Here is a 24,862-nt window from a genome sequence, read left to right as displayed (position 1 = left end):
GGCTACAGATGTACCATCCTAAAGAAAGAGTGAACAATGTAGCTGTAGATTATTCGCAGAAAGTCATTTATTTAGCTCATAAATAAAATGTAGGATTGCTGCAGTTGACAGTTCGACTACGACTCTTTCCATTCAGGGGGTGGAGCTTTGTCTTTGATTGACAGGCCTCACATCCAATGAGCGCGTCTCGCAGTGTCCGTGGCTCAAGGTGGGAGAACAAACATGGCGTCGGACGCAGGCTGGTGAAGAGGGGGACGAGGGGACCTTTCCTCCGTCCTTTCTGGGGGAGAGGAGCTGCCCCGGAGGAATGTGTTAAGATAAAACATCACCGGGACATTGCTCGGCTTCATTATGTGGAAGGACAAAGCATCCGTCTGGATTGTTTCGGGGAAACTGTATCACCGCAGACGAGGAAACCCTTTGGCTTTTGTTTACCATTGTGTGGAGAAGCAGCTTAAAATACAGCCACTTCTGGAGCTAAGGTCAGTGCTTGTCAATCAAACAGTGTTTATGATTAATTTACTTATTTGGCTTCAGTTTCTTTCGGTTTGCTTTGCTTACAATGATACAGTGGCGTAGTTACAGTTACTGTACAGGGGTCCACAATTGGCCACACATGGGGGGCTCCTGTAAAAACACGTCCTGTCGCCTCCTGATAAAACACAACATGAAACAGCAACCAGCATATTACTGTTTACTATGGATGAATATAAATACAATATATGGTATGGCAGACATGTAGTGTTAAGGATGAAAAGGCTGACTAATAAACACATTTGGAATTTCAAAATGTAAAATACAACTAATAATAGAAAAGGAAATTCTACTAAAATGTACTATTATCAGCAGATCTTAACTACAGTCTTTGTTGTGATTTTTTTTTATGAAAAATAAGAAAAGAGTGGGGAGCTGCAGTGCTGTTGACTTTGGGAATGGCTGAACTCCAGTATATTAGATGAATTGCCAGTAGTAGTGTCCCAGCAGCTAGTGGCACTGTGTTTTATTTTTATTCATTCTCGTTTCTTTTAACTGCAGTTGAACCCAGAAGGCATCAATGATCATGGATGCAATCGCTGAACTACAAGCCCAAACTGAAGCCACTTTCTCCTCAGTCCAACCATCCGCTCGTACCTGCTGGAGAATGAGCGTCCATTATGAAGATGACCTCATTTGGGCTTTGGGACTCCGCTGCCCTTCCTCCAGCTGTTCTCTCCTCTCTCCCACAGCTATCCCTCCGGCCCTGGCCCACTTCTGCAAATGAGTCAGTGAAAAATAATAACCAGGATATTTAAGATTTAGATCATTAGGCCATAATCCTTGGTTTCCGCCATGTATAAATCACCATCTTCCTTGTTATTTCAAACAATTATTTCGCCATCTTTTGAGCACAGTCAGTTATCCATTTTGAGAGCATGAAATATGTTAGGGATACACAAAGAACAGCGTAACAAATTGCTAACCTTTTCCTATTTTTTCTACGAAGACACATCTACTGTAGCAAAGATCAAGGCCTGTGATTCAAATAGCCTCATATAGTTTTGTTTTGCACTACCTCATTACCAAAAACAAGTCAAATCAGTAGCAGTTTTATATTAGAGTAATTTCACTTTGGTTTATGGCTAACGGTAAGAGTTCATAAGGTTGTAATGGTAAACAAAACAAAAAAAGTCGCCCACAGTATCCAGTTTTAATTATGTTCAAACCAGTCATCATCTATGCATCCGTGTTTGTGGAGATTGCCCAATCAATGCTTTCCTCCCCCCTTGATTTGCTTTAGAATTGGCAACTCTGTAGGGTTTTTCAAAGACAAAATAATTCAGTTGTTAATGTCGTTTTCTTCTGAAACAATCCCAAGTCATTTCCCTGTTTGTTTCTTACTAATCAAAGAGTCGAAGCAATTACGTTTTACTGACCATTTAAGTTGCATTTAGGAGAACGCTAGAACCCTCTTTTTAATTTTAGATATTATAGATTTTTGTTTGTTCTACCTTTGTTCTACTTGTCCAAAATATATCTGTAGTTATGTCTTTAGTTTTCTGTTCTGTGATCATGATCATCTTAAAACCGGGATTTGTGCAATATTTTATCTAAAAACTGTCATGTTGTTGACCAAACTGTATATTGTAAAAAAAGAAAACACCTAAACAAAAAACAAGTGACAAGTTGTTTGAAAAGCAACAAAATCACCAATGTCTTCCATTAAGATATGTATAGACTCATGTGCATTAGCATTTAGCTTAGCCAACATTATTGTAGCCATGCATGACCAGTAGTAATGCTTGCTTTATGACGAATAAATAGTGAAACCCACATTTTAAATGCGGAGCTGAGATGTGCAGAGTATAATCCAGCAGGTGTAGGGCATTTTAAACTTACCGCGTTAAAGGTTTGACAGAAACTGCTGTCCAATGCTGTGTTTATGGGGTCCTTGGATCAAAATTTAAGTTGTTTTTTTTGTCTCCTGTTATTTGATACAATGTAGTTGGGAAGAGTTTCAAAAAGACACCAAAAAAAAAGGCTCCTCACCATGTTGTTGTCGATGCATGTTGCTATTTTGTGACGTTGAATACAGTGGTTGAGAGACTGGGATTTTTCGGAGGATGCCATGAATGCAGCATTGGCCCAGTATCCATGTTGTTTCCAAAGCAACAGTAGTAATTTTAATGAAATGCAACTATAAGTCTTGCATGTGTGCTGTATAGAAATACAACAGCGGACAAGTCGTAGTTGATGATTTTAAGTATCCAAATAATTTTTTTCTGTAGACCTCCCTCTCAGAAAGCTTTAGCGCATAAGTACACTTGATGTAGCCTGATTTAATATTATGCATAACATAAATTCATTATATTTTATCCCTATAATTGTATTGGGTTAGATATTTAGAAGCAATAACATAAAAATGCATGATTTAGTACCAGGGTGCTGGTTAAGAGTAGCACTATATTGAAAAGATAGCCCTCCATGAATATTTGTTTTGGTTTTTTTTGCTTTAGGGGTAGAAGTTCTAAACTACACAGGAACAACTGTAGCATAGCAGTAACACTTACCAAAATGTTTATATTTTTCAAAGACTATTTTCCCAATCTTGCACCAAAATATTTTGCAAACCGTACAAAATATATGCTATATTGTACAAAAACCCATGCATTGACAGTATGTTTTCTTCTCTCAAAAATATTGACTTATCTGTAGCTGTAAAACGGACATCCAGTCAAACTTGACACTTGTTGAAAAAGCACTTTGTACTAACTTGCCTCATTTTTGACCATCTCCATCATTATGTCTTAAAATACTGTTTTCTCTTCGAACACTGTAAAGTGGAACTTTATAATCAAATACGTACATAGACAACAATATTGACGTATGGGTTTAAAAAAAAATATGCATGACTTAGGTGAATAATGAATGATTTGTATTGCATGCAATAATCCAACTTTGTAATGTGAATGGGTGTAACCTTAGGGTGTCTTTATCAGATGTTTGTTGTGAAAATTGACGATTTGGGGACAAAGTTTGGCACAGCATGGAGCATGTGTCGTCGCTTTAAGTCAGTACTAAATCCAAATGTAAGCACAAATGGAACAGCTCATTGTTTTGGTAAATATATATATATACAGTATTTCCCATTTCTTAACTTTACAAACTTTAGCAATTTACTTTGACAAGCAAAATAGCCTGCAAATGTAAATAGGGTTCTTTTAGCCTTACTTGGTTTTGGCATCTTAAATTTAGCTGAAATATTTTGACTATTGGGCCAGTGTATTATTTTTGGACTATAAATGGGGCAGATTTCTTTGTATTTGCAACAATCCCCTTTGTTCTACCAAACTTTGTTCCCAACGGTAAATAATGGTAAATGTTACAAAGTGATTATTTCTAACTTTGTTGATCACGTTTCCACTGTTGCCGGTGGACTGTGTAGAAACTATGCACTCCGGAGGGAGGACGTGGGCATGCTTCTTATCTGTGAGCCTCTTCGTCTGGATTTGTGTTAACTAAGGAAAAAACAGCAATAAAATGCAGCATGGTGCCAATTGGAGGATGTGTCATGGCTTCTTAATTTAAATAATCAAGATCTGTATGAAAATCATTTATTCAACAACAACATTAACAGAAAAACATCAGATCATGTTGAAAACAAAACAGACAGTCTCTATATTTTGGATTTACAGATTTAACCAGATTTCACTTTTGTGTGTCAAAGGAACAGGAACACATGGTTGTAAGCCTTATATAATGTAAGTCATGGCCTAAACTTTGTTTGTACAGCAGTCTGAAACTTCTTTCTTCAGGTGGATAATTCGTTTGTACATCCCTTCAAACTTCTGCACCATCTGAAAGAAGAAAAAAAAAGCATGTTTATAAGTGCTTTATATTTGGTTCATAACTCATATTCAACATTACGTAGAACAAATTGTAAACATTTGTGGGAGCAGAAACTTCACAATCCAGCCCACTTGTCCAGTCATAGACCAGCATTTATGAATTTATTTTTTCAAATCGGAGAAAAGTATTTTTCAGTTTAAAGCCATGGGTTGTGGGTAAAGGCACGCACATCCACAGTTCTAAACAAGTGTGCAGGATCGAGAAATGAAAAATGTCTGTCATAGTCTGAAGAAGGGCTAAGGCCCGAAACGTCACAAAACTTGGTGAGCATTAAATAAGCTTGGGAGCGACTAAGTTGTGCGGATCTTTTATTGTTTTTGTGACATTTTTCAGTTTAAAGCCATACCATTTCACAAAATAAACAACATAAAATACAAACTCTTATTATTACAGAGGTTTAAATGGCTTGTTTCTCCTCTGACCTGACTCGTAACCTTGCTGTAAGCGGAACATCGCCAGCTCATCTCCGTGGTAATATTATTGTATGTTGCTGTTTTTTTTTTATACAACTAGCCAAACGCGTTCAACACATTAGGTCTACTTTGCTGTAAAAATGCTTTATATTGATGACTCTGCACAGTGCTGCTGACTGATCATTAGAAGCGTGTCTCGTATTGCAGATTTATGCTGATGTTATGATGAATTTGACAACAGTTTTGTTGCCCTTATGACATATTCACAAATAACCTGGAATATTCCACAACATATTAAATAAGCCTCACCTCTTTCATGCTTTCTCCGACGGGCTTTAGTTCAAAGGATATTGAGGTCGCTTTCACCATTGAGCTGCTGTTGAGGAGGTAACTACAGAAAGACAAACAATACCATCACAAACATTATCAAAAATGCTAACTCAATGTATTATTAACATAAAAATCTTAAAACAATATATTAGGCTACTGACAGTATTAAAATGTTTAAACATTATTATACAATATTGTTAAACAGATATAGATGACCGACAATGAACATCTCACCAGCAGAGACTGGGTTTGTGGAGCAGAAAAATGGAGCGGCAGTTGGCGAGTCGACTCGGAGCTGAGTGAATAATTCTCCCGACAAAAGAGCGACAACAACGGCACGACAGAAAACTGTAGATACTGGGCAGAAAACAGAAAGAAAGAGTAGGGGAGATTCTGCTGTGTGAAGACTCAAAGCAGATTGAAGCACATTCACATTTTCATGCTCAATTTCTGAAAGGTTATATCAAGTCAGTGCACACTGTAAGGGCAATATGCTGAAAAAAATCTAATCAATTCAGCTCAGGTAAAATTCATAGCTTTTTGAGTTTACTAAAGCTATTTGCTATTTCAGAAAGCCCATACTTCATCGTGATTGGTTCAACGTGCCCGTCACTCACAAGAGCATAATAGAGTGACTGGGCTGCTTTAAAAACAGAAAACATTTAATATAAGATCTGAATAACAGGCAATCTTTCCAAATGGGAGATTGTCATAGAGTCATATCGTGATTCATATTGCTCAGCCCTAGTTTGCACTGTAACTACTATATCATATACAAAAGCCTGTGTGGGACTTACCACTGAGCCAAGTCTCCTTTCTGTTCTGTCTCCTTTTTATCATCAATGACGATATCTTTGGTTACTTCTGAAAAGAAATGGAAACATTGATATAATTTATGTACTTGATCATTGCAAACAAGTAACATCCCCTTTTCCCTCCTTCAGAAGACATTTTATATTACGCATCTCCACACAGTGTATGTTCTGAATAATCTGTTTTACACATAGACATATTATTGAATTTCCTAGTTTAGTATGTGGAAGAACTGAAAGATGATGTTCACTTTAAAGCAAGTTATCTGCAGGCAAGTAGTGCACTCACTCAGGAGCAGGATGCAGCCCATGGACTTTATTTCTCCGCAGACGCTCAGTCCGTCTCCGAAAATCGTGTTGCACTTTTCACAATGAAAAGTCATCCACCGTCTGTCTATTTCTTGAAGTACCTTTACTTGATCCGTGCGCAGATCCATCGAGCTGTCATTAAACTCCATATTTCAAGGTTTTAGAGAAATGCTAGCCCTGAGCTGATTTTAAATTTGGCTGCAGACAGTGCTAACTTTGTCATCTTTGAACTACAGCGTCACCTGCTGGTTGGGAAGATGTAAAACAACAACAACGACGACAACATTTTGAACAAAAGGGAAATGAACAACGACAAAAATATATGGAGACTACTAATAAATGATTGTGTGAACTTAAATAAGCTCGTAATAAAATACAAATAATATTTTAAAAAGGAAAAAAAAGCTACGATATTACTCTACTCTGATTGGCTGACAGTTGCTTCCGCTCAGCCAATCAGAAACTCGCTATGTTTTGAACATCGGAGCGGTCTTAACAGTTAGCACCTCCTACGCTGTGAGTCTGACTGAGAGACAACAAAACAGCTATCTACACTGCTTTATCTACGGGATTTTAAATACACGCTAGATCAAAACATGGATTTGGACTCTATGAAATATGCGGAGTTACAAAAGCTTGCCAAAGAGCTTGGTCTCAAAGCCAATATGAAGGTAATGCACGCCAAGTATAAGCTAGCGCGAACTACACCATTTCCGTTTAAACAAACGTCTTAAGATGTTTTTCTCTCTGCATCTAGGCTGATAAACTTCTAAAAGCGGTCAAGCAGCACTACGAGCAAGAAAAGGAACAAGATCATTGCCAGAATGTAAGGACATTATATGATCAATCTCAACTTAACGTTTCCGCGTGTGAGCTCGGGTCCTGCTTTATCGTTCGCCTGACCAGTTCTCGTGTTTGTGCTGCAGGTTGTGAAAGATGCTCCAGTGAAATCTTCCCCCTCCGCTGCCTATGTCAACACACGGCGAGGAAAGCCTGCGGGGTCCAAGAGAAAGATTTCTACTGCTGCAGCACCCGAGTCTGGTTCTGATGTGGCTCCCACTGGTCCTGAGGTACTGGCAAGAGGTGGAAAGGACACCAGAAATGTGTTGGTTGATAAATACTAAAATAAGAAAGAGGTGACGAAGCACATGTGTACATTTTGCCTGGATACACTGATAAATAAGCTCATGAATAAGTTAGACTTAATTCATAAACATATTTGTCAGGAAAGTTAGTGATTTTACGAAGGCAATTTTACTGTTCATGTCTAGGTAAAGGGTCTAAACAAAGCTTATTTTCTTTTATAAGGAGACAGTTGCACCACCTGCATCTGGAAGTGCAAAAAGGAGACGACTGTCATCAAAGACTGAAGAGAACAGTGAGACTTCAGTTTCAAAGGAACATGAACGTAAAGGTAAAGCTTAGAAAAAGAACTATGTGGAGTAGCTCTTTCTCTTGCAAATTATAATTATTTTTTTTATCAGTTTCCAAAGGTGGTAAAATCCCTCGTCTCCAGAAGAAGTCGCTTCTGAAGCCTGTAACTCCCAGTAGGTTTCCACTCTCACTGCTGTTTATTCTACAGTGTACTTTTCTATAGGTAGATCTAATTTTTTGTTTTGTTTTATTAATACAGACTTTAAAAAACTCCATGAGGCACAGTTCAACAAAATGGAGTCCATTGATTCTTATGTCCAGAGGAAAAACAAACAGATGGAGACTTATAAAACCGAAGTGAAGGAGCTGAAGGTATAATAAACTTCTGTGAAAATATGCTACATTTATTGAGACATATAGCCAAGAGTTTAGTAGACAAAAATGTGAATCTTCTTTTTCTTTTAGATGCTTTCGGATCAGACCAAGCAGCAGATTAAAAGCAAGTCAGAAGCGGTGAGTTCTTAAATGGTCCCAGATTAAATGAAAGAAATGGTCAAACTTACTGTAAACTGCATACTAAAGTCTTTAATTTCCACCTTTTTCAGAAACAGAAGCCAACTCGTACTTCTGTCTTTAATCCTGCTGCAGCGAGTAAAGCTCAAGTTGAAGAGAGGCGCAGGCACACGTTACTCTCAGCGTCCAAAAATAAGACTGGCCCTAAAAAATCGATGGGAAAAGAGGAGGTTTCATTCAAACCCACTGTCCTGTCAACACGAAGAATCAATGTTCGGTATGTTACTGTTCTTGCACAGTGAATATCTTTGTAGAACTTTGATATTTCTCCTACATAAATACCTGGTCAATTTATACATTTCTTGTATGAAATTTGTCTGGTAAGTTGGTATGCTTTTTTATGTTTGTCTGTGTAGGTTTTCAGAGGCCACTAAAGACAACGAATACAAGAAATCCCTGATCAAGACTCCTGCTCGGATGTCTCCCTGCGTGGCCTCCAGCACTCCTCAGAGAAAAACAGATGCAAAGGCAAACTCTGTCAAAACGGTGACTCTCTCTGCCACAAAGACACCAGGTATGGCCATGCTAATGTAGATACTTTTTTTCTGACAAATCAAAACTTGGTCTTAGTCATTGGTTATATGGTTTTTGTATCAGGACCATTTGTTTTTACGGGGAACACGAGCACCATTACCACTCCTGGGACACAAAAGAAAAACGCATTCGATCTGAAAGCGAGTCTTGCTCGTCCTCTTGGCTATAAACCACACACAGGTGAAAACAAACTTTACAAAAGTAATGGAATAACTATTTCAAAATAGATATTCACAGTTTGCTCTTTTTTTTAATTTTTATTTTTAAGGAAAACTCAAGCCATTTGCAGAAACAAAAGAAAACCCAGCAGCCAACAAGTCGATGACAATGAACTCCCATCAGAAAATTTACAAACAGCAACCAGTTCAAACGAGGTAAGTTAAATGTGTGCTCATCATGATTCTTTATACATTATTTATGTATAAAGAATCAAATAATGTGATAGAAGAAGGGCACTGTTAAATAAGATGCATGGTGGTGTTTTGGATATTCAGACAGACCTTGTCAGGGCAACACAGCTGAATATCCTGATTTATTTACATGTTATGTTTTATAGGGAGAACAGAAGAGTTAAACATACTGAAGACCGAAAACAGAAGAAAAATAATCTGCTCGGAGCTCGACGAGGCCTCGTCATGATGTGAAAAATGAATGACAACTGTACAGTGGCTTGTAAATATTTATCTTGTTTCAGTAGACTTGCATTGTACTGCTTTTATCACATGTGTTGTTTTAACCTCGCTTTTAGCACTAAATAGTGATTTTACATGTTTAGATGTCCTTGATGTTACATCAAGTAAACTGTTTTTTTTTCTTTTCAAAATACATGACAATGGTAATGTTTCTTGCAGATTTTATGTTTACTTCACAATATACAGATAATGCATTGGACCAGTTTAAATAAGTGCTTTGACTTCAGGGTTTCTCTTGTAAACCTCGTAAGCAAACTCCTCTGTGTGAGCGTAATCTTTATCAACACCAATAAAGTCTATCTCCAGTTGGAAAGGCCCATCTGCTTTATCTCCCAGAGTGAAGCCAATGGTGTTCACCTGTTGAAATATAGTAGGAATTTAGTGAACAACCCTGAGTTGCATAACTTTGGGACATTTGAGAGGTGAAGTTATAAATGCAGAAAATTGGTGTCTAAAATGGCTTGGAAAGTTTCACATGTTAGCAGTAGTTTAGGAGTATCCACTACAGTGGGCACAATGATCCACAAAAGTATAAAAACTTAACACAAAGTTACCTTGTCAAGCCACAGAGGATGTTGAGCATCCTGTATCCTCCCTCGATGTGTGAGGAAGAATTTGGAAAAAGGAATCTATAAAGTAGTAAGACACACTGAAATGCCAATTCCTGCTCTTTTAAAAATACAGTATATGGAAAAAGGGTTGCTCTTACCTTAACGTCTTGCCAGTACGGTCCTCCTCGCGTGTATAGGAAGTAGCAGTACATGTCGTCTTTCTGATGAGAGTAGTAAGTCTCGGGGGCGATGTTGATCATCCACGGACGCCCGTCTCCTCGAATCCTCAAATGTAAAGTGTTGAAAGTGGACCAATCGAAGTGTTTCTTTCTGTCAAAAGAAGCCTGAGAGAAAATACAAACATTATCAATAAAACATAAAAGTGACTCCTACAAAATACAAATTGCTCTACATTAACAATACTCTATTTGATGTCAGACAAACTTAGATTTTGTTATCACTACATAATTGGCCACAGAATATGTCAGAATGTAATGTAATATTTGGAGTAAGAAAAAAAAGATAATATTTATTGAAACTTACGTATGTGAAACCTGACATCATAAACATACGTACCAGTTTCTGTTTGGACCTCATAGTGCAGTAGCCGCTGTATCTCGTCTCTCCATCTCTTGGTGGAGTCGAGCACAGTGTCCCGTAGAGAAAACACGTATTATTATTCCTCCCAAGCTTCAAATACACCTCGCTTTGTCCGCCAATCTCCCGGTCTGAAGAAACTGTCCACTCCTCTAGGCTCTCTGCTCCTCTGAACTCCCAAATAACTCTGTTCTGCTCCAACATATGCTCTGAAATGGGTTTACCCTCGGGACCCACCCAGCGATCACGGAACTCCTTTGACAACAAATTGAAGGTTTTCTGCATGCCCTCCAGGCCTTTGCTGACGCTGAAGCGGAAGTTCTCCCAGGGTAACTTTTCCTTTCTGGGCTCTCCCGGGCGCCTGTACGGTTGCTGGATGTTAGTTCGTTTGGAGATGATAAGGGGGGATACAGAGGAGGCGAGGAGGATGTGGCTTTGGGCGAGAGGGACCAGTCGTAGCGCAGAAAGGCGAGACATCTGAGTGAGAGACATTTTTGGAAGATGTATGGAGATATTACTGCAAGAGAAAAACAATGACATTACTGAAATAACATGTTGGTCATGACAGTAATAACAATATCATAAAAACTATATATTTAGTAAGCATGATGTTAAGTGTATTTTGTCATCTTCACAGGTATTTAATAAACAATATAGCAATTTAAAGATTAGATATTGTTTATGATGTTTACTATTACTAAATCGTGTTCTTAAACCTGTAAGCTCAAAATTGCTTCTCATTCAACGATGGTATACATTGATCTTTTTACAGAAAGTCTGTGATTAATTAAGCAATGAAGTAGATGAAAATAGTTTGCACGTTAGAAGAAAAAATCTATACATTTCATCATGCAAGACTTATCCTACTTACCTCTGAGATACAGAAATGACAGTTCACATAATCCAGCAGAGTTCACTACAGCGCGTCAATGTTGAAAATAGTAGCTATAATTTTATAGTTCATAATGTCGCTACAATCCCGACAAAACATGGCACTGGATAAAGCGACAAAATAGCAAAACAATTTCGTTAAAATTAGGCTTTACTCATTTTTGTGTGCTCATGTTGTCACAAGGTTGTCGTTGTAGGATTACCCCGGATACACACGCGCACGTTCTTTCCTGCTGCCGTAGCATCAAACAGCGCCACCTCACGTATGGGAGGGCACGTGTCAAGGGGCAGTGTTTTTTATACATGTCGGTCTGAGCGTCAGCGTTGGGGTAACGTATTACAAAAGTAACGAGTTACAAAAATACTTTTTTCAGTTTTTTGCGTTACTTAAAATGTTTGTATTACATATTACCGTTTCAATAATACTACTTTGAGTTACTTTTGGCGAAATATAAACTGAATATAGTAATAATGCCACCGAGCCAGTCAGAGATTTTCTTCTCCTCTGCTCTCCCCCATTCTCTTGCATGTTTTGAGGACATAAACTACACACAACTGCAGATCTTATACACCAGTATTCACTGGAGTTTTGCATTTTTTCATTCATACATTTAAATGCTCTTGTAACTCGAGTTACTTGAAATGTGATGACTAATATATTCCCGTATTTTGTGTAAGTAATGTTACCGTATAATCCTTAGCTACTGAAAAAAGTAATATATTTTTGTAACTAGTTACTTTTGTAAATACGTTACCCCCAACACTGGTCATTACAGTAACTTGAGGTACAAGTGCATTTAAATATACAAATGAAAAAATGCCAAACTCATCGAAAATAAAATGCAGCATGTCAAATCAAGTGGAGTACTGGTGTATAAGATTTGCTGTTGTGAGTTGTTAACGTCGTCAAAACAAAACTTTTGCTTGGTGGCTTTATTACTATTTTCAGTTTATATTTTGCCAAAAGTAACTCAAAATAGTGCAACTCGACTACATTTTTGAATCAGTAATATGTAATATAAACATATCAATTCTTTTAAGCTGTAATCACTAATATAGAATATATTGCCATTTTTAAGTAACTTGCCGGCGGCCCACAGTGAGAATATATTCCATACTGGCCACGGTTTAGAGTTCATGCCTGGATTTGTTTTGGTAAGGTCCGTTCAGTTACAAGTACAAACACATCTTCTATTCATTCACAACAGTCTTGTAAGCATGAAGGACGAAAAGAAGGCTATGCGAGTTGGGTGATGTGAAATTAAATTGGTTTCGTCCTTTAGTAAATTGAATATGCAGATTGGTGAACAAAAAAAAAAAAAAAGACTGTCCACATAATTAGAATGCATTTTTACAGATTGAGAGCGGATCACTTTGTGCTATTACTGTGGCCCTGAAACTTGTGGAACATGTTTATAAAGAAGAAATGGGATGCTAGAAATTTGCACAGCTTTCATTTTTGTGAAGAAAAATCACAAAACCCCTTTTTACGCAGAGACACAGCATGGTAAATTTGAGAAAGAGGACGTGCACTGGTTGATGTTTGGCCACTTTTTATTGCACGATTCATCAGAGTGACATCCTGCGCAAAGTGTTCGAGCACTGCGTCAAAAAAACAAACAAAAACTGTATATTTACAATAGAGGCTTAACTATTGGCACTTATACATTATGTACATATTAGTCTGGTTTCACTATGACAGTAGTTACAGGACACTTCTCTACGGGCAAAAACAATAGTGCTTTTAACTCACTACATTCACTCAAAACGGGTTAGAGATAAAATAATAAAAAGTAAAACTATGTAAATAACCGCCATATCTGTCTGTACAAATAAAACAAGGGAATTTAAGTTGTGAAAACTATATAAAAGTAACGCAGACTGGTGTGTGTTAGAACAGTCTTCTATGGAGTTAAAGGAAAGAGACATTGCACACAGTAAAATACAAAAACAAAATGTGATTGACTTCGTAATATGCAATCTTGTGTGATATTTCCAGACGTGGTTCAGCACAGATGAAGTCAACATTGTCCAGTGTCCACATGCTCGTTCAGTTGGGATAGTATTGATATGTTTGGGGATACAAATAAAGTTTGGAAAGCAGCCGAGCAAGACATTAAAGACTATTAAGCAATTTCAGAGCCGTCCTCCAATGTGCATGATTCTTCTCAGTGAGACGCTGCCGAACACTGGACTATCAGGGAATATTACAGCATCATTGTGATCTGCAGGTCTTCCTCTCAAGTGTTTGTTCCTGTGACCGCTCACTTATGGACTGAGGGGAAAATATAGCTAAGGAAAACTGACACCTAAAAAGTCTGTAATAGTCTCTCAGCCACTGTAGAAGCATGCTCTTGACAAGTCTGTGTTTGTACAATTTTGACACTTGGGATTTTAAAAGAGGCATTGAGTGAATATTTACATATTGTACCTATGAGAAAATTAACAAAAAAAATAAACTCCTTCATTTGTTTTGTGGGTCGACTGGCTGGTAAGTCTCCCAGTAGTGTACGCTCACCTATACGTTTGAATACTTAGAAGGTAGTTTGTGTAGCGATTTTCAGCATCAAGACACAGGAACTTTAAAAGAAAAAGTCTACATTAAGCCTCATGGGCTCAAACAATAGTGTGTTCTTTAATCATTCTGCCTGATATAACTCTACTATACATATATAAAAAATAAAAGCCACTGTCTGATGGTCTAATATCTCAGCATTTGGTCATTGACAAAACAATGATTCAAGTCAGCTGTGAAGCAGAAGGCAGTTCGTTTGGTGGTGAAGTCGTTAGCACCCGCTACTGGACACCAGAGGGCCGACGTTTGGAACAAATAACAACGGTCATTTTGGTCTTTTTCTTTAACCAGAGTTGTAAAATTACTTAGAAAATTGAAGAGATTTTTGTTGTTGTACAAAATGCTAGATTTCTACAACAAATTAGGAAAATGCTATTGTAATTATTAGACTGAATGTATTCGGTCCAACGTGATGTGCTTATATGCAGAGCTCAATATTATATGGATATGAATGACCATTGTTCATTTCTCCCTCCAAAACAAGGCCCAATGGGATCCAAATACAGTAAGATTGATTGAACAGCCTCCCGGTGCTTTACCACAGATGAAGCGCTGTGCAGGAACTAAACCTGATGTTTTTAATGTCAGTGAGGTGACCCTGAAGGCGCCGGTACAGAGGGCTCAAAACCGGCACGTTTCAGTAACATATCAGGGGGAGAGTGGTTTGTCTGTGGAGGGGGCAGCATTAATGTCATGCCACATTGACTTTCTTCTTCCTGTTGTATTTCCGGGGAACTTTCTGGGGAGGTTTTGTGCCGATTTTGTTTCTGCGCTTGGTCACTTTAGCGGTGACGGCGGTGGTTTCCAGTCTCAGCCGGATCTCAGACTCCTCGTGGTCCAGGCAGCACAACTGTCCTGACGGGGGCCATTGTTTCACGGCGCCCTCCTTATGAGCCTTACAGAACGAGTTGGGACAGAGCTGGCAGAAGGATTCCGAGTTCTTACCACAGACGTCACAGTGGTGCCACGGACAGTCCCAGCGACCTGAGGAGGATCAGTGTAAGTAAATATCAGATTGTGGTCATTCATGTTCAAATTCAGCGATAATGTATTCTTGACAGCAAAATCGAAGAGTCAGGGTTGAAGTTGCTAAGCTGCAGACAATGTTACCCCCAAAGACTCCTGAAGAAATCTTAAGGGCATATAGATACTAAGACACAACATTTATCCAACTTTTCCTATTCTTGAACTCGATCTTACCGAAGGGCCTCTTGGTGAGGTTAAGGCAGCTCAGATGATAGGCTTTGGTGCAGTTTTTCTTGTTGCAGAGCACCAGCTGTCCCCCGTCTCCGCAACGGAAACACTCGTCGTCAGACTTCTTCCCATCGGTTTTCCTCTTTTTGTATTTCCTCTTGGCACGCTTCACTTTAGGCTCCGCGGGTTGGCCATTCGAGTTCTGCCATATCACATAAAAGCTCTTTAGAAATCTTGTGTCTTTTACGAGCTAGAAGTCGCACTTTTTTTTCATAGTTTGGCTGGGGCTGCGACTTATACTCAGGTGCGACTTGTATATAAACCACTAGGGGGGACACTAGGCCTGTCCACCAGTATCTGCTACGAATAAAGCACTTACTGTACCACTGAAAATGTAAAAAACTGTCAAGTTTGCAGTGAGCGAGAAACATGTGAGGGACTGGCAAAAAGCAGAGGTTACTCTTACTGCAATGAAGAAAACAAAACAAGCTAATTGTTGGCAAAAGGCTAGATGGCAACAGCTAGAGGAATGGATTCACAAATGGAAGCTTGAGCAATGTCAACGAAGCAGTTACGCTTCCATGCCCAGGTAGTTGACATGGCCGGTGCGACTTATACTCCGGAGCGACTTATGTTTATTTCTTCTTCGTTATGCAGTTTTGCCTGGTGCGACTTACAGTCCGGTAAATACAGTATCTTAGAAACGATCCTCGACACCTTATATATTTCATCAATGAAATACTGGTTTACCTTGGGTCTGTCTCCTAGGAAACCGCTGCAGTTGGGGGCTCCACAGCGACACACAGTTTTGTCGTTCCCGAGGCAGTCCAGGTTGTAGTTAAATGTGAGTTCAGTCCCTAAAAACATAAACGGTCATCATCACGCGTACAACAAAACACCACTTTTCCACACATTTGTATATCAGGACAAACAGACCTGTGGGTATATCGCGGACGGCAAACAGCCCGACCCTCGTGTCTCCGTTCACCGTCCACTTCTGCGTCTCACAGTTGGGCTGACAGCTGTGGTTCATGAAGCGCGAGTAGTTTCCCTTTGGCCCCGCGTCGATGATACGGTCCTAAAAGCAAAATATACAAAAAATTAGTTGCCATTATTGACTGGCAAAACATGTTTTTAAGGCATGACCACAACATCAAAACCGCTTATATTTCCTTTCCTTGATATATCCCTCGTTGCCCCTAGTTACCATACATATTTCAGCTGAAATTGTTGTATTGTCTACTGTAATGTCACAAACCCTTGTGTGTAACATTCCCAATGCAATACATTCTTTTAGCTTTCGGTGGAAACTGTGCTGCAGCAGAGACACAGCACATTATTAATCCACACGAGAGCAACAAATAAAGCCTAGAAAAAGGTCAGACTTGTAGAAACATATTTGATATTCGTCCCTGACCTTGTCCAGGGTGAGCATGTAGAAGTTGGTGATGTTGTTTTCTTGAGCGTACTTAATCCTGGAGCGACACTCTTCTTCAACGATCAACTCACCGATGTATTCATTCACAAACTCGCCCTGAAAATAAAAATAATTGTATTGATTACCCATTTTCAAAGATTTTAGACAGTGCCACTACAGTGAGGTCTACAAGGAGAAGACAGTTTGTTCCTATATACGGACACGTCTGTACTGCACCTTCTTGATGTCCCGCAGTGAGATGAGCCCCCAGCCTTTGCCGGGGGTCTTGATGATCTTGGTCTCGGGATACAGGCGTTTGGTGAAGTCCTGGTTGCAGCAGCGCTCTCCACTGGGACAGACCTGAGGGTGGCACTCGTACAGAAGCATCCGGTTTAAACACTCGGACTCAAAACTGCAAGGCCGCTCGTCTGACGGCTTACAGTTACACTTGGGGATCTCAGAAATGTCCGCTGTGAACATCTGCACCCGCCCCACCGGCTTGTTCACCTGAGGAGGGGATCGAAGGGGCATGAGGGACTTTCAAAATACAACAAAAATAAATTCAATGAGAAATGTTGAAATTCTGACCTTGATGAACTTGTACGGTGGTGGTTTACGACTGTTTTCCTGGGCCTCTTTAGCTTCTCGCTTCATCTTTATTTCTGCAAATCGATCTTCAACTTCCAACAGAGCTAGGGAGAGAAAAGGCAAAATTTATAAACATTATAAACACAAATATTTTTGCATGTAGATTTAATAACAGTCATCAACCTGGTGTATCTCTGCGTGCATTTACACATTTAAACTCTTTCATTGGTTGCTTACCGTTCTTGAAGACCTTCCCGATCTTGCTCGTCTGATATTTGCTGCCGCGGTCGCCCTCCACATAAGGAAACACTCGACCCTGGTGCGTCCAATAGTAATCTTTAGACCCAAAGAAATACACAGGAAACTCTCCTGCCACGTGACGAAGGTGCTGGATGTTTGTCGGGACGCTTCTGGGGTGCTGGATCTCTGCCGGCCACCATCTGGAAAGTGGACAGAGAGTTAAAGACAAAGAAACATCAGAATTGTTTCAGAGTTTTGTGTTGTTGTTTTTTTTTTTACCTGTAGGTCCCCAGTTTGACCCACACAATGTCCCTGTATTTGGGCTTCTTTCCGGCTCGACAGTCGTTGCAGAACCAGCTCCCCTCCGGCATCGCTATGTTCAAACAGTCTGGGTGAAAGGCAGCGGGGCAGGACTCACAGCACAGCAACTGCCCACCTGTGACAAAAACACACAAGGAATACAATTAGGCTGAGCGACTTTTGGCATAATTACAAACTAAGCCAGATGTGACTTGAAACCTTTGGAGCAGACGAAGCACCAGCTGACGTTGACGTGGCTGTGGTGGCTATGGCTCTTCTTCTTGCCGTGTAAGTGGTTTGTGCAAATGAAGGCAGAGTTGGTGATGGTCTCACTCCCGGCGGGTACGCAGAAGTCCCCCATGTGACATGCAACGGGACAGCGAAGGCAGCGCATCAAACGACCTGCAGCGCAAATTAACAAGTCTTAGTTTTTATAACATGAATATACGGTCATCTTCTGTCGCTGCTTACCCTTGTTGGCGCGGTTCTTGGACTGGCCGCTGTAGTGGCAACTGAGGCAGGTGTGCATGGGGCAGCGGAAGCCCTTGTTGTCGAACACAGTGAGTGGACTGAGGCGGACACAGGCCTCGTGGTAAAATTTACCGCAGTGAGGTGTGTAACAGCGGCGCACCTCTCCCTCTGAGGTTTTACAGCTGAAGCATTGGTGGACTCCTGCAGAGAGGGAGCACAAGTTAGGCTTGTTTGGTTTGGCAAAGGACCTTACACATTGTGGAGTATCCAAAACACAGAGCTGTCCTGACCTGAGCTACACTCCTGACACTGCAGCTTGTCGCCGGGTTTGAGAGTCAGTCCCAGACACTGAAGGTGGAACATCCCACAGCACTGACCCTCACAGGGAACCAGATCCTCCCCTGCATGCTCACAGAGCTGGGACGCAACACAGAAGGCAACAACTCAATAAGTTTATGACACTTCAAGATTTACTTGAGCAGTACAAACTGGTGCATCACTGTCAATTATTAAACAGCTACAGCTCTGGAGAGATAAGGCCAATCAACAGAACCACACCTTTAAAGTTTCTAATGTCAAGTTACACGGGGCAATGATTCAGTACAAATTAAATTGTACCTGGCAGATGAACTCTTTTTTTCGTTCTCCTTTCTTAATACCGTCCAAACTGTCACTTGGAGAATCAGGACGGCCCTCACTACCAGAGCCCTGCATCAGATAAGAAATGATAAGTTTAAAAGGCATGACAAGACAAATGATAATGTATGGATGAAAAGGACATTCTGTATAAATGATTTAGATGATGTTTCTTATATATGAACGTACAATACTTTATAGAAAACAGGTTTAATTAATTTAAAGTCTAACCTCAGTCTCAGGACACGGGGACACTCGTCGTTTCTTGGGTTTGGTGGGGGTGGACTCTCTGCTCTCTTCGTCCTGTTTCCTTTTCCTCTTATACTTTGTTTTCTCTGCTTCTGGTTCATCTACAAATGTTTACGCCATGATTAAAATGACAAACTGGCTCCATTTCTGGTGTCAAGATAAAATAAATAACATGTATTTACCTGTGAGGTCTTTTGACTTCTTTGCTTTCTTCTTGGTTTCTTTTTTGTCTTTTTCCAATTTATTCTTTTGTTTTTGCTTCTTTTCTGTTGGATTTGACATCTGTCAACAGAACATGAAACGTTAATATGTTTGCTGGTCAATGTGAAATTTCAGTGCCAAACTTTATAAAGCAAAACTCACCTGGATGCCTCCATCTTTGCTTATTTTGCGTTTCTTATTTGGTTTCTGATCCGTATCTGTTGCAGCACCTGATATTGGTCTTTTGACAGACTTCCTCCACCCCTTTTTAACTGAAAAGGGTAAATAATAAGTTAAAATAAAAACAGATCAATACCGTAAACAGGGTAAAGGCGGCAACAATCGTACCTTGAACATCATTTTTCTCTTGAGTCTTTTTCTTAAACGTTTTCTTCACTTTCTCACCTACAAAACAACATATAAATAATATGGTATTTTTTGTATGAGAAAAACAAAGAATTAAAACAATAGTGCTACAGTTCAGCAAATAAAACATTATAAACAGTCTTCTGGTAAAATAATAAAACATCTCTTTCGAGGTGTAGCCTGAAAACAAAAACCCGCTCTTAACCCAGACTAACAAAATGGTGAACTTGCACAAACCTGGAGGTGAAACTGTGGACGCGGCTGGATCGGAAACATTTGTTGAAGTTTTCTTTGGTTTGCCCTTTTTCTTGGGCTCAGAAGAATTGTCTGTTGATATTTTTTTCGTTCTTTTCATCGTCTTGACTTGATTCGCTTTGGACCGCTTCTTTTTCACTGGTTCTGTTGCTTGTGTTGAAGAATCGACTGCGGAGGTGGTGGGACTCTGAAAGAGGGATAGTCAACTATTAGGAATGAAAAATACAAGCAGGGCTCCAGAGTAAAACCTTAAGTATGTCTAAGGTATTATTTACATCACTTACATAATACACTAAGCGGTAAACCAATCCACCTTGATCAAAGGCTTAAAAATTGATTGACAAACCTGATCATTAGATTTGAGAGTGTCTCCGGAAGTAACTCCATCTTCCATTTTTTTCTTTTTCGTTTTCTTGATATTGTTGACTTTGTTTGTAAGTCTCCACTGGGGCTTCCTAACTTGAGTCTTTCTGACTTTAGCAGCGCTCTCTGGTTTTGGGGCAGCATCTGCTCCTGAGGCTGGGTCAAGGACGGGACTAAGTCTTGATTGTGTTTCCTGATCCAACTCTTTGCTCTGCTCCGAGTGCAACTTTTCCAAAACGTGTGGGTTCAGCTGTGGCCCGTCTTCATTGTAGACGAATGAGAAGTTTGTCAGGCGCTGATCTGGGCCCAGGCTCAGGGACTCTTTGGCCTGAGAGATGCCCACCCTCCACTGAGCTTGGAACTTACGAGGCACCGGTGGAGCCTGTTTAAAACAATAGCAATTTCAAAGAAAAAGAAAAAACAATTATAAAAATTCTATTGATTGACATTTAAGTCTACAAAGTATTTACCAATGTTGATCAATGCTGCTCTATTAACATATTACCAACTTTCACCAGCATTGCTCAGCTTCAATACGTAGTACAGGGATGTTAAGGTCTACCTTTTTGTGAATGGGGCGGGACGCTGGCTGTCTGCTTCCTGCGTTCAGTTCCTGGTACTGTTCCTCTCCAGTGAAGGGCACCAGGTTCTTCTCAAAGATGTAACCTCTCTCAGGGGCGTCTCCAAAATACTGCACGTGGTACAGAAGCCCTGGCTTGGGGTTATGAACTGTGGAGAAGCAATAGTGCACAGTGTAAACATCAACTTCCTTGTGTCGTTACTTTGTCATGCTGTCAGTTTCCCACCTTTCACTTTCTTTCTGCAGTGATTATTGAGCTCTGGGTCTGTGGTCACGATGCAGGGCCACCAGGGGTAACCCGAAACCTTGGTCCAGACCAGGTCCCCGGGACAGAACTGGACTGAAGGAGGGGCTTCAGCTGCAGGTGGTGCCGTTCGATCTGATGAGTGATTGAGCTGTAGAAAGAGGAAACGGCAAATTTAAACTTTCAAAATCTTTAAAACTATTTCTACGGTGATTTGTATAAAACTGATCCATAGAATTTATACAACTGAATTAAATTGAAACACTTCAGTAAATCAATGTTTTGGAGCTACTGTAAGCTAAGCAGATTGTCTTTTGGTTAATTAGATTGTAAAAATAATAATAATAATAATAATAATAATAATAATAATAATAATAATAATAATAATAATAATAATAATAATAATAATAATAATAATAATAATAATAATAATAATAATAATAATAATAATAATAATAATAATAATAATGATAATAATACTGACCTCATTTGTATCTGTAGTTCCCTCCACTGACTCTATGTGTCCATTTGTCTCTGGCGGGACGGCAGAAGGATCAAGGTTGGGCTCTGGTTTTGGTTTGAGCTGTCTCCCTCTATTCTTCTTCACCTCGCGCTGCTCAGCTCCTGCCAAAGTGTCCTCAGTGGAAGTGACCAGGCCCATCACGTTGGCTGTGCATGGCTCGACCTGCGGCTGGGGCACCACTTGTGGGACAGACACTTTAAACTCGGGCTCGGAGTGAGGGGAGCCGTTGTGCTGATGGAGCCCGTTGGTGGTTGGGGCCTCTGCTGGCTTGAACAGCGGTGCTTCGGGAGTGCAGAGTTTGGGTAGCGTGTCCTGGCGGTCCCCGTTCAACACCAGAGAGGTCAGATCTTTCAGGTGCTCGTGGCTGTGATTCGACATCTTCTGTAGCATGTTGTCTTGTAGCGTAGCAGCTAACTGTGCAGCAGCTTTGTCCATCAGCAGAGTGGGGTCGGAGGTCATGTCCACACAGCCCTTGTGGACGCTCAGGGACTCGGGCAGCTGCTTCATACTGATTGGATTTGCAGGTTCAGGCATCGAAGGCAAGGAGCTCCCTTTACTGTCCATCCCATTCAGTACGTACCTCCACGCACCGAGCTGGAGGGACATGACAAACTTAAAATATACATACTACAAAAAAAGATCATTACAGTAAAACATGATAAAAATATGGCAAAATACACAAAAACATCCCACACAGCAAGATATGTATTATTTGTTCAAGACAGAACCCACCAAACACATGCACGTTCATTAACAATCTAAGTGCAAAATTTAGTACAGTCTTCTAAGAGTTTGCCATTTTGTTAGTAGTATGTTATGTATGTCTGTTACTATAAACAAGCATCTTGCCACTTCAAATGGTAATCACTTCAAACGCAAGCATATACTGTATGCATGCTAGGATAAGACCTGTAGATTACAGTAGTTTGTTAATGGATTCTGCTCTAACTTGTATCAAAATGAGAGTTATTTTACAAACGTCACGTTTAACCTGCTTCACATCCAAGATGTGCAACAACCTAAGCTCATTTTTTAAAATAAGTCTCCCAATTTGTTTTTCCCAAAGAATCTTACCCAAACACAAAATGGCCCTCTGGAGCTCTGCAGAACATAAACAGCTCGGAGGCGACAGGGGAAACTGCACCTGTTACTGAACGTGCTAGCTCCATTAGTTATTTCAAAGACGAGATCCAGGATTTGTCCAAACTGTGACACAATAGCTGCCTCAAAGAAGTAACTCCATAATAAACTGTAGACGTCTGTGAGCAGACAGTAATCAAGACGTGAGCAACATCAGTGGAGATGATCCACAGGACACACACGGGGTGTATCCCGCTGTGATTCCTCCCGGCCGCTGGAGCTAGCTGTTAGCCGCTGTATGAGCCTGAGCCGCTGGGAGCACCGCATGCGGCGCGTGCCAAAGCCCTGCCGCCTAGAACCGCACCGCATTAGCCCTTCACCGAAGATCACGGAAATACACCAGATAAAGGTCCGCTACCGAATCCCATACAGTCGTGACATATCTGTGGCTCTCTTTGCTGAAAACACGTCGTTAAATGCCGTATGCGTGATTATATTAGGATAGGCAATAAATCGCATTAGAGAAACGTGAGATTTATAAATCAACCATGAATCTGCTGCAAAATGTACACAGTTCGTTGACATATTTATACCCACAGTATGCCAGAATTTCACATGTTTTTGTTTTTTTTACTTGCCACTTAAAATACTTGATAAACTTCTCTATAAATGTGTGTATTTCGTAATACAGTAACGTAAATCAGTTACAGTTAAAAAGTTATCCCCTTGTGCGAGGAGTATAAACAAGATGGCTTACTGGATCCATGCAGTGTCTGATAGAACAGGACAAGAAACAAATCATCAGTTCCAGTGCAAAAAAATATCCACTACTTCAGCCGTGAATAAGCCAAGTCTTTCCAGTAAGTACAGCTGCATCACTGACATACCCAGGTCAGGTCAGCCATTAGCTCTCCAGCAAACATCACTGATAAAACATACGACAAAAAACGACAAAGCTTGCCAAATGAACACAAATATGCATAGACAGACAAAGGGAACATATGTATTCGCTGTGTTTACCAATCGATTTCAACATCTTGAATGTGTAGGCGCCATGACAGCCTATTTGATGAACGCTAAACATGCTAACCCAATGCTAGGCTGCATTCCATTGAAACCAAGCCAAACTGCACATTTCACGTTAGCATCGGTTAGCTCCTCTCGGGCTAAAATGGATGATCGGTCCGACACAAAAATATCCGCAACGAAACCACCCCATCATTCATTTTCACAAATGTAGCACTTTTTGTCGTTACCTGCTCTCTCTTCCCGGGGCTGTTATGCGAATGAAATTACAGCATTCATCCTGAAAAGCGAAGGGTTTCATTCAAGGGGAGAGTGGAAAAGCTCGGAGGAAACTCAAACTGCGCGTCCGACCAGCGCGAAAAATACTCACTTCCGATTGGTCCGCAACCGCGCGAGGAGCCAACCGGTGCTTTCAAAAAACACCGCAGGAAGTAGTTGACACAGTCGCCAGCTATGCATTTCTGAAGGTCTATTATTATTTTTTATGTGTAAACTTCGTCCAAATATTAAATCCCAACATTATTTAATCGCTATATTCCTTTCAATATGCTAATGAGCGTACTCAGGCAGTAGTCACTTTGGTTAGCTTTTTAGCTTTGGGGTAGGGGGTGGTAGTCTGAAATATGCACCATAACCTTTAAGCCTAGATATACATGTTGATTAGAGAAACCCATATAACCACTATTGGTTTTCTTTTTATGAAAGGAGTCTCAGGCCAGTTAGTAAAGGGGGAAAGAAAGTTTAAAGCCCCATACCTGTTTTCCCCTGAAGTAGAATGACTTTTGTTTTGTTCTTCTTTTTTTTTTTTAATCTATTATTTCTTTTTCTTTTTTTAAATCAAAGTCATTCAAATTCAGGTGGTTAATTCTTTTCCTTGTTTACTAGCTGTTGTCTACAATAAGTGACAGCACTGCTCCCAAAAGTTAAACATTCTGTAAAACTCCATGTGAAGAACATGATGTATTAAGAAAGTTAGAGATAACTTGTGAAAGTGTAATGCTGTTAATAGGAAAAACTGGCTCCTGCCCCCGCTGGGTCTTTCACACACTTTCACAAGTCATAGCTAAAAAGAAAATATATTATCATTAATAT

The 24,862-nt window shown here is 40.1% G+C and overlaps 4 protein-coding genes and 1 long non-coding RNA gene across 5 annotated transcripts; 2 read left to right on the top strand and 3 right to left on the bottom strand.

Annotated features, from left to right (window-relative positions):
- The first annotated feature begins 176 nt into the window (after positions 1-176).
- LOC306975874 lies at positions 177-4,039 on the top strand. Its single transcript, XR_013793728.1, has 2 exons — positions 177-482; positions 1,036-4,039. It is a non-coding gene; the product is annotated as an uncharacterized lncRNA (long non-coding RNA).
- A 158-nt stretch (positions 4,040-4,197) lies between these two features.
- Positions 4,198-6,447, bottom strand: oip5 (opa interacting protein 5). The gene is made up of 5 exons (XM_079573666.1): positions 6,231-6,447; positions 5,927-5,993; positions 5,364-5,486; positions 5,109-5,190; positions 4,198-4,334 (listed from the first exon to the last, which is right to left on the bottom strand). Exons 1-5 carry the CDS (start codon positions 6,397-6,399, stop codon positions 4,251-4,253), a joined length of 525 nt encoding a protein of 174 aa, XP_079429792.1. The 5' UTR covers positions 6,400-6,447; the 3' UTR covers positions 4,198-4,250.
- Positions 6,448-6,769: 322 nt separating this feature from the next.
- Positions 6,770-9,514, top strand: nusap1 (nucleolar and spindle associated protein 1). The gene is made up of 12 exons (XM_079573660.1): positions 6,770-6,921; positions 7,008-7,076; positions 7,177-7,320; positions 7,559-7,664; positions 7,735-7,797; positions 7,884-7,996; positions 8,090-8,137; positions 8,230-8,414; positions 8,554-8,711; positions 8,795-8,911; positions 9,000-9,105; positions 9,288-9,514. Exons 1-12 carry the CDS (start codon positions 6,847-6,849, stop codon positions 9,373-9,375), a joined length of 1,272 nt encoding a protein of 423 aa, XP_079429786.1. The 5' UTR covers positions 6,770-6,846; the 3' UTR covers positions 9,376-9,514.
- Positions 9,515-9,543: 29 nt separating this feature from the next.
- Positions 9,544-11,653, bottom strand: ndufaf1 (NADH:ubiquinone oxidoreductase complex assembly factor 1). Its single transcript, XM_079573663.1, has 5 exons — positions 11,443-11,653; positions 10,551-11,088; positions 10,133-10,318; positions 9,978-10,052; positions 9,544-9,780 (listed from the first exon to the last, which is right to left on the bottom strand). The coding sequence occupies exons 2-5, from the start codon at positions 11,061-11,063 to the stop codon at positions 9,628-9,630; spliced, it is 927 nt and encodes a 308-aa protein (XP_079429789.1). The 5' UTR covers positions 11,064-11,088; positions 11,443-11,653; the 3' UTR covers positions 9,544-9,627.
- Positions 11,654-14,481: 2,828 nt separating this feature from the next.
- On the bottom strand, positions 14,482-22,911 carry nsd2 (nuclear receptor binding SET domain protein 2). Its single transcript, XM_079574291.1, has 23 exons — positions 22,739-22,911; positions 21,626-22,258; positions 21,124-21,292; positions 20,880-21,046; positions 20,301-20,699; positions 19,937-20,141; positions 19,682-19,738; positions 19,496-19,605; positions 19,315-19,414; positions 19,115-19,233; positions 18,866-18,955; positions 18,538-18,664; positions 18,248-18,448; positions 17,996-18,178; positions 17,756-17,912; positions 17,474-17,676; positions 17,237-17,340; positions 16,886-17,155; positions 16,649-16,765; positions 16,168-16,309; positions 15,982-16,088; positions 15,238-15,433; positions 14,482-15,021 (listed from the first exon to the last, which is right to left on the bottom strand). The coding sequence occupies exons 2-23, from the start codon at positions 22,226-22,228 to the stop codon at positions 14,729-14,731; spliced, it is 4,119 nt and encodes a 1,372-aa protein (XP_079430417.1). The 5' UTR covers positions 22,229-22,258; positions 22,739-22,911; the 3' UTR covers positions 14,482-14,728.
- Between the last annotated feature and the right edge of the window lie 1,951 nt (positions 22,912-24,862).

The sequence above is a fragment of the Gobius niger genome (assembly GCF_951799975.1).
Source record: "Gobius niger genome assembly, chromosome: 16".
Classification (NCBI taxonomy): domain Eukaryota; kingdom Metazoa; phylum Chordata; class Actinopteri; order Gobiiformes; family Gobiidae; genus Gobius; species Gobius niger.
This window is presented reverse-complemented; position numbering and strand designations above follow the sequence as displayed.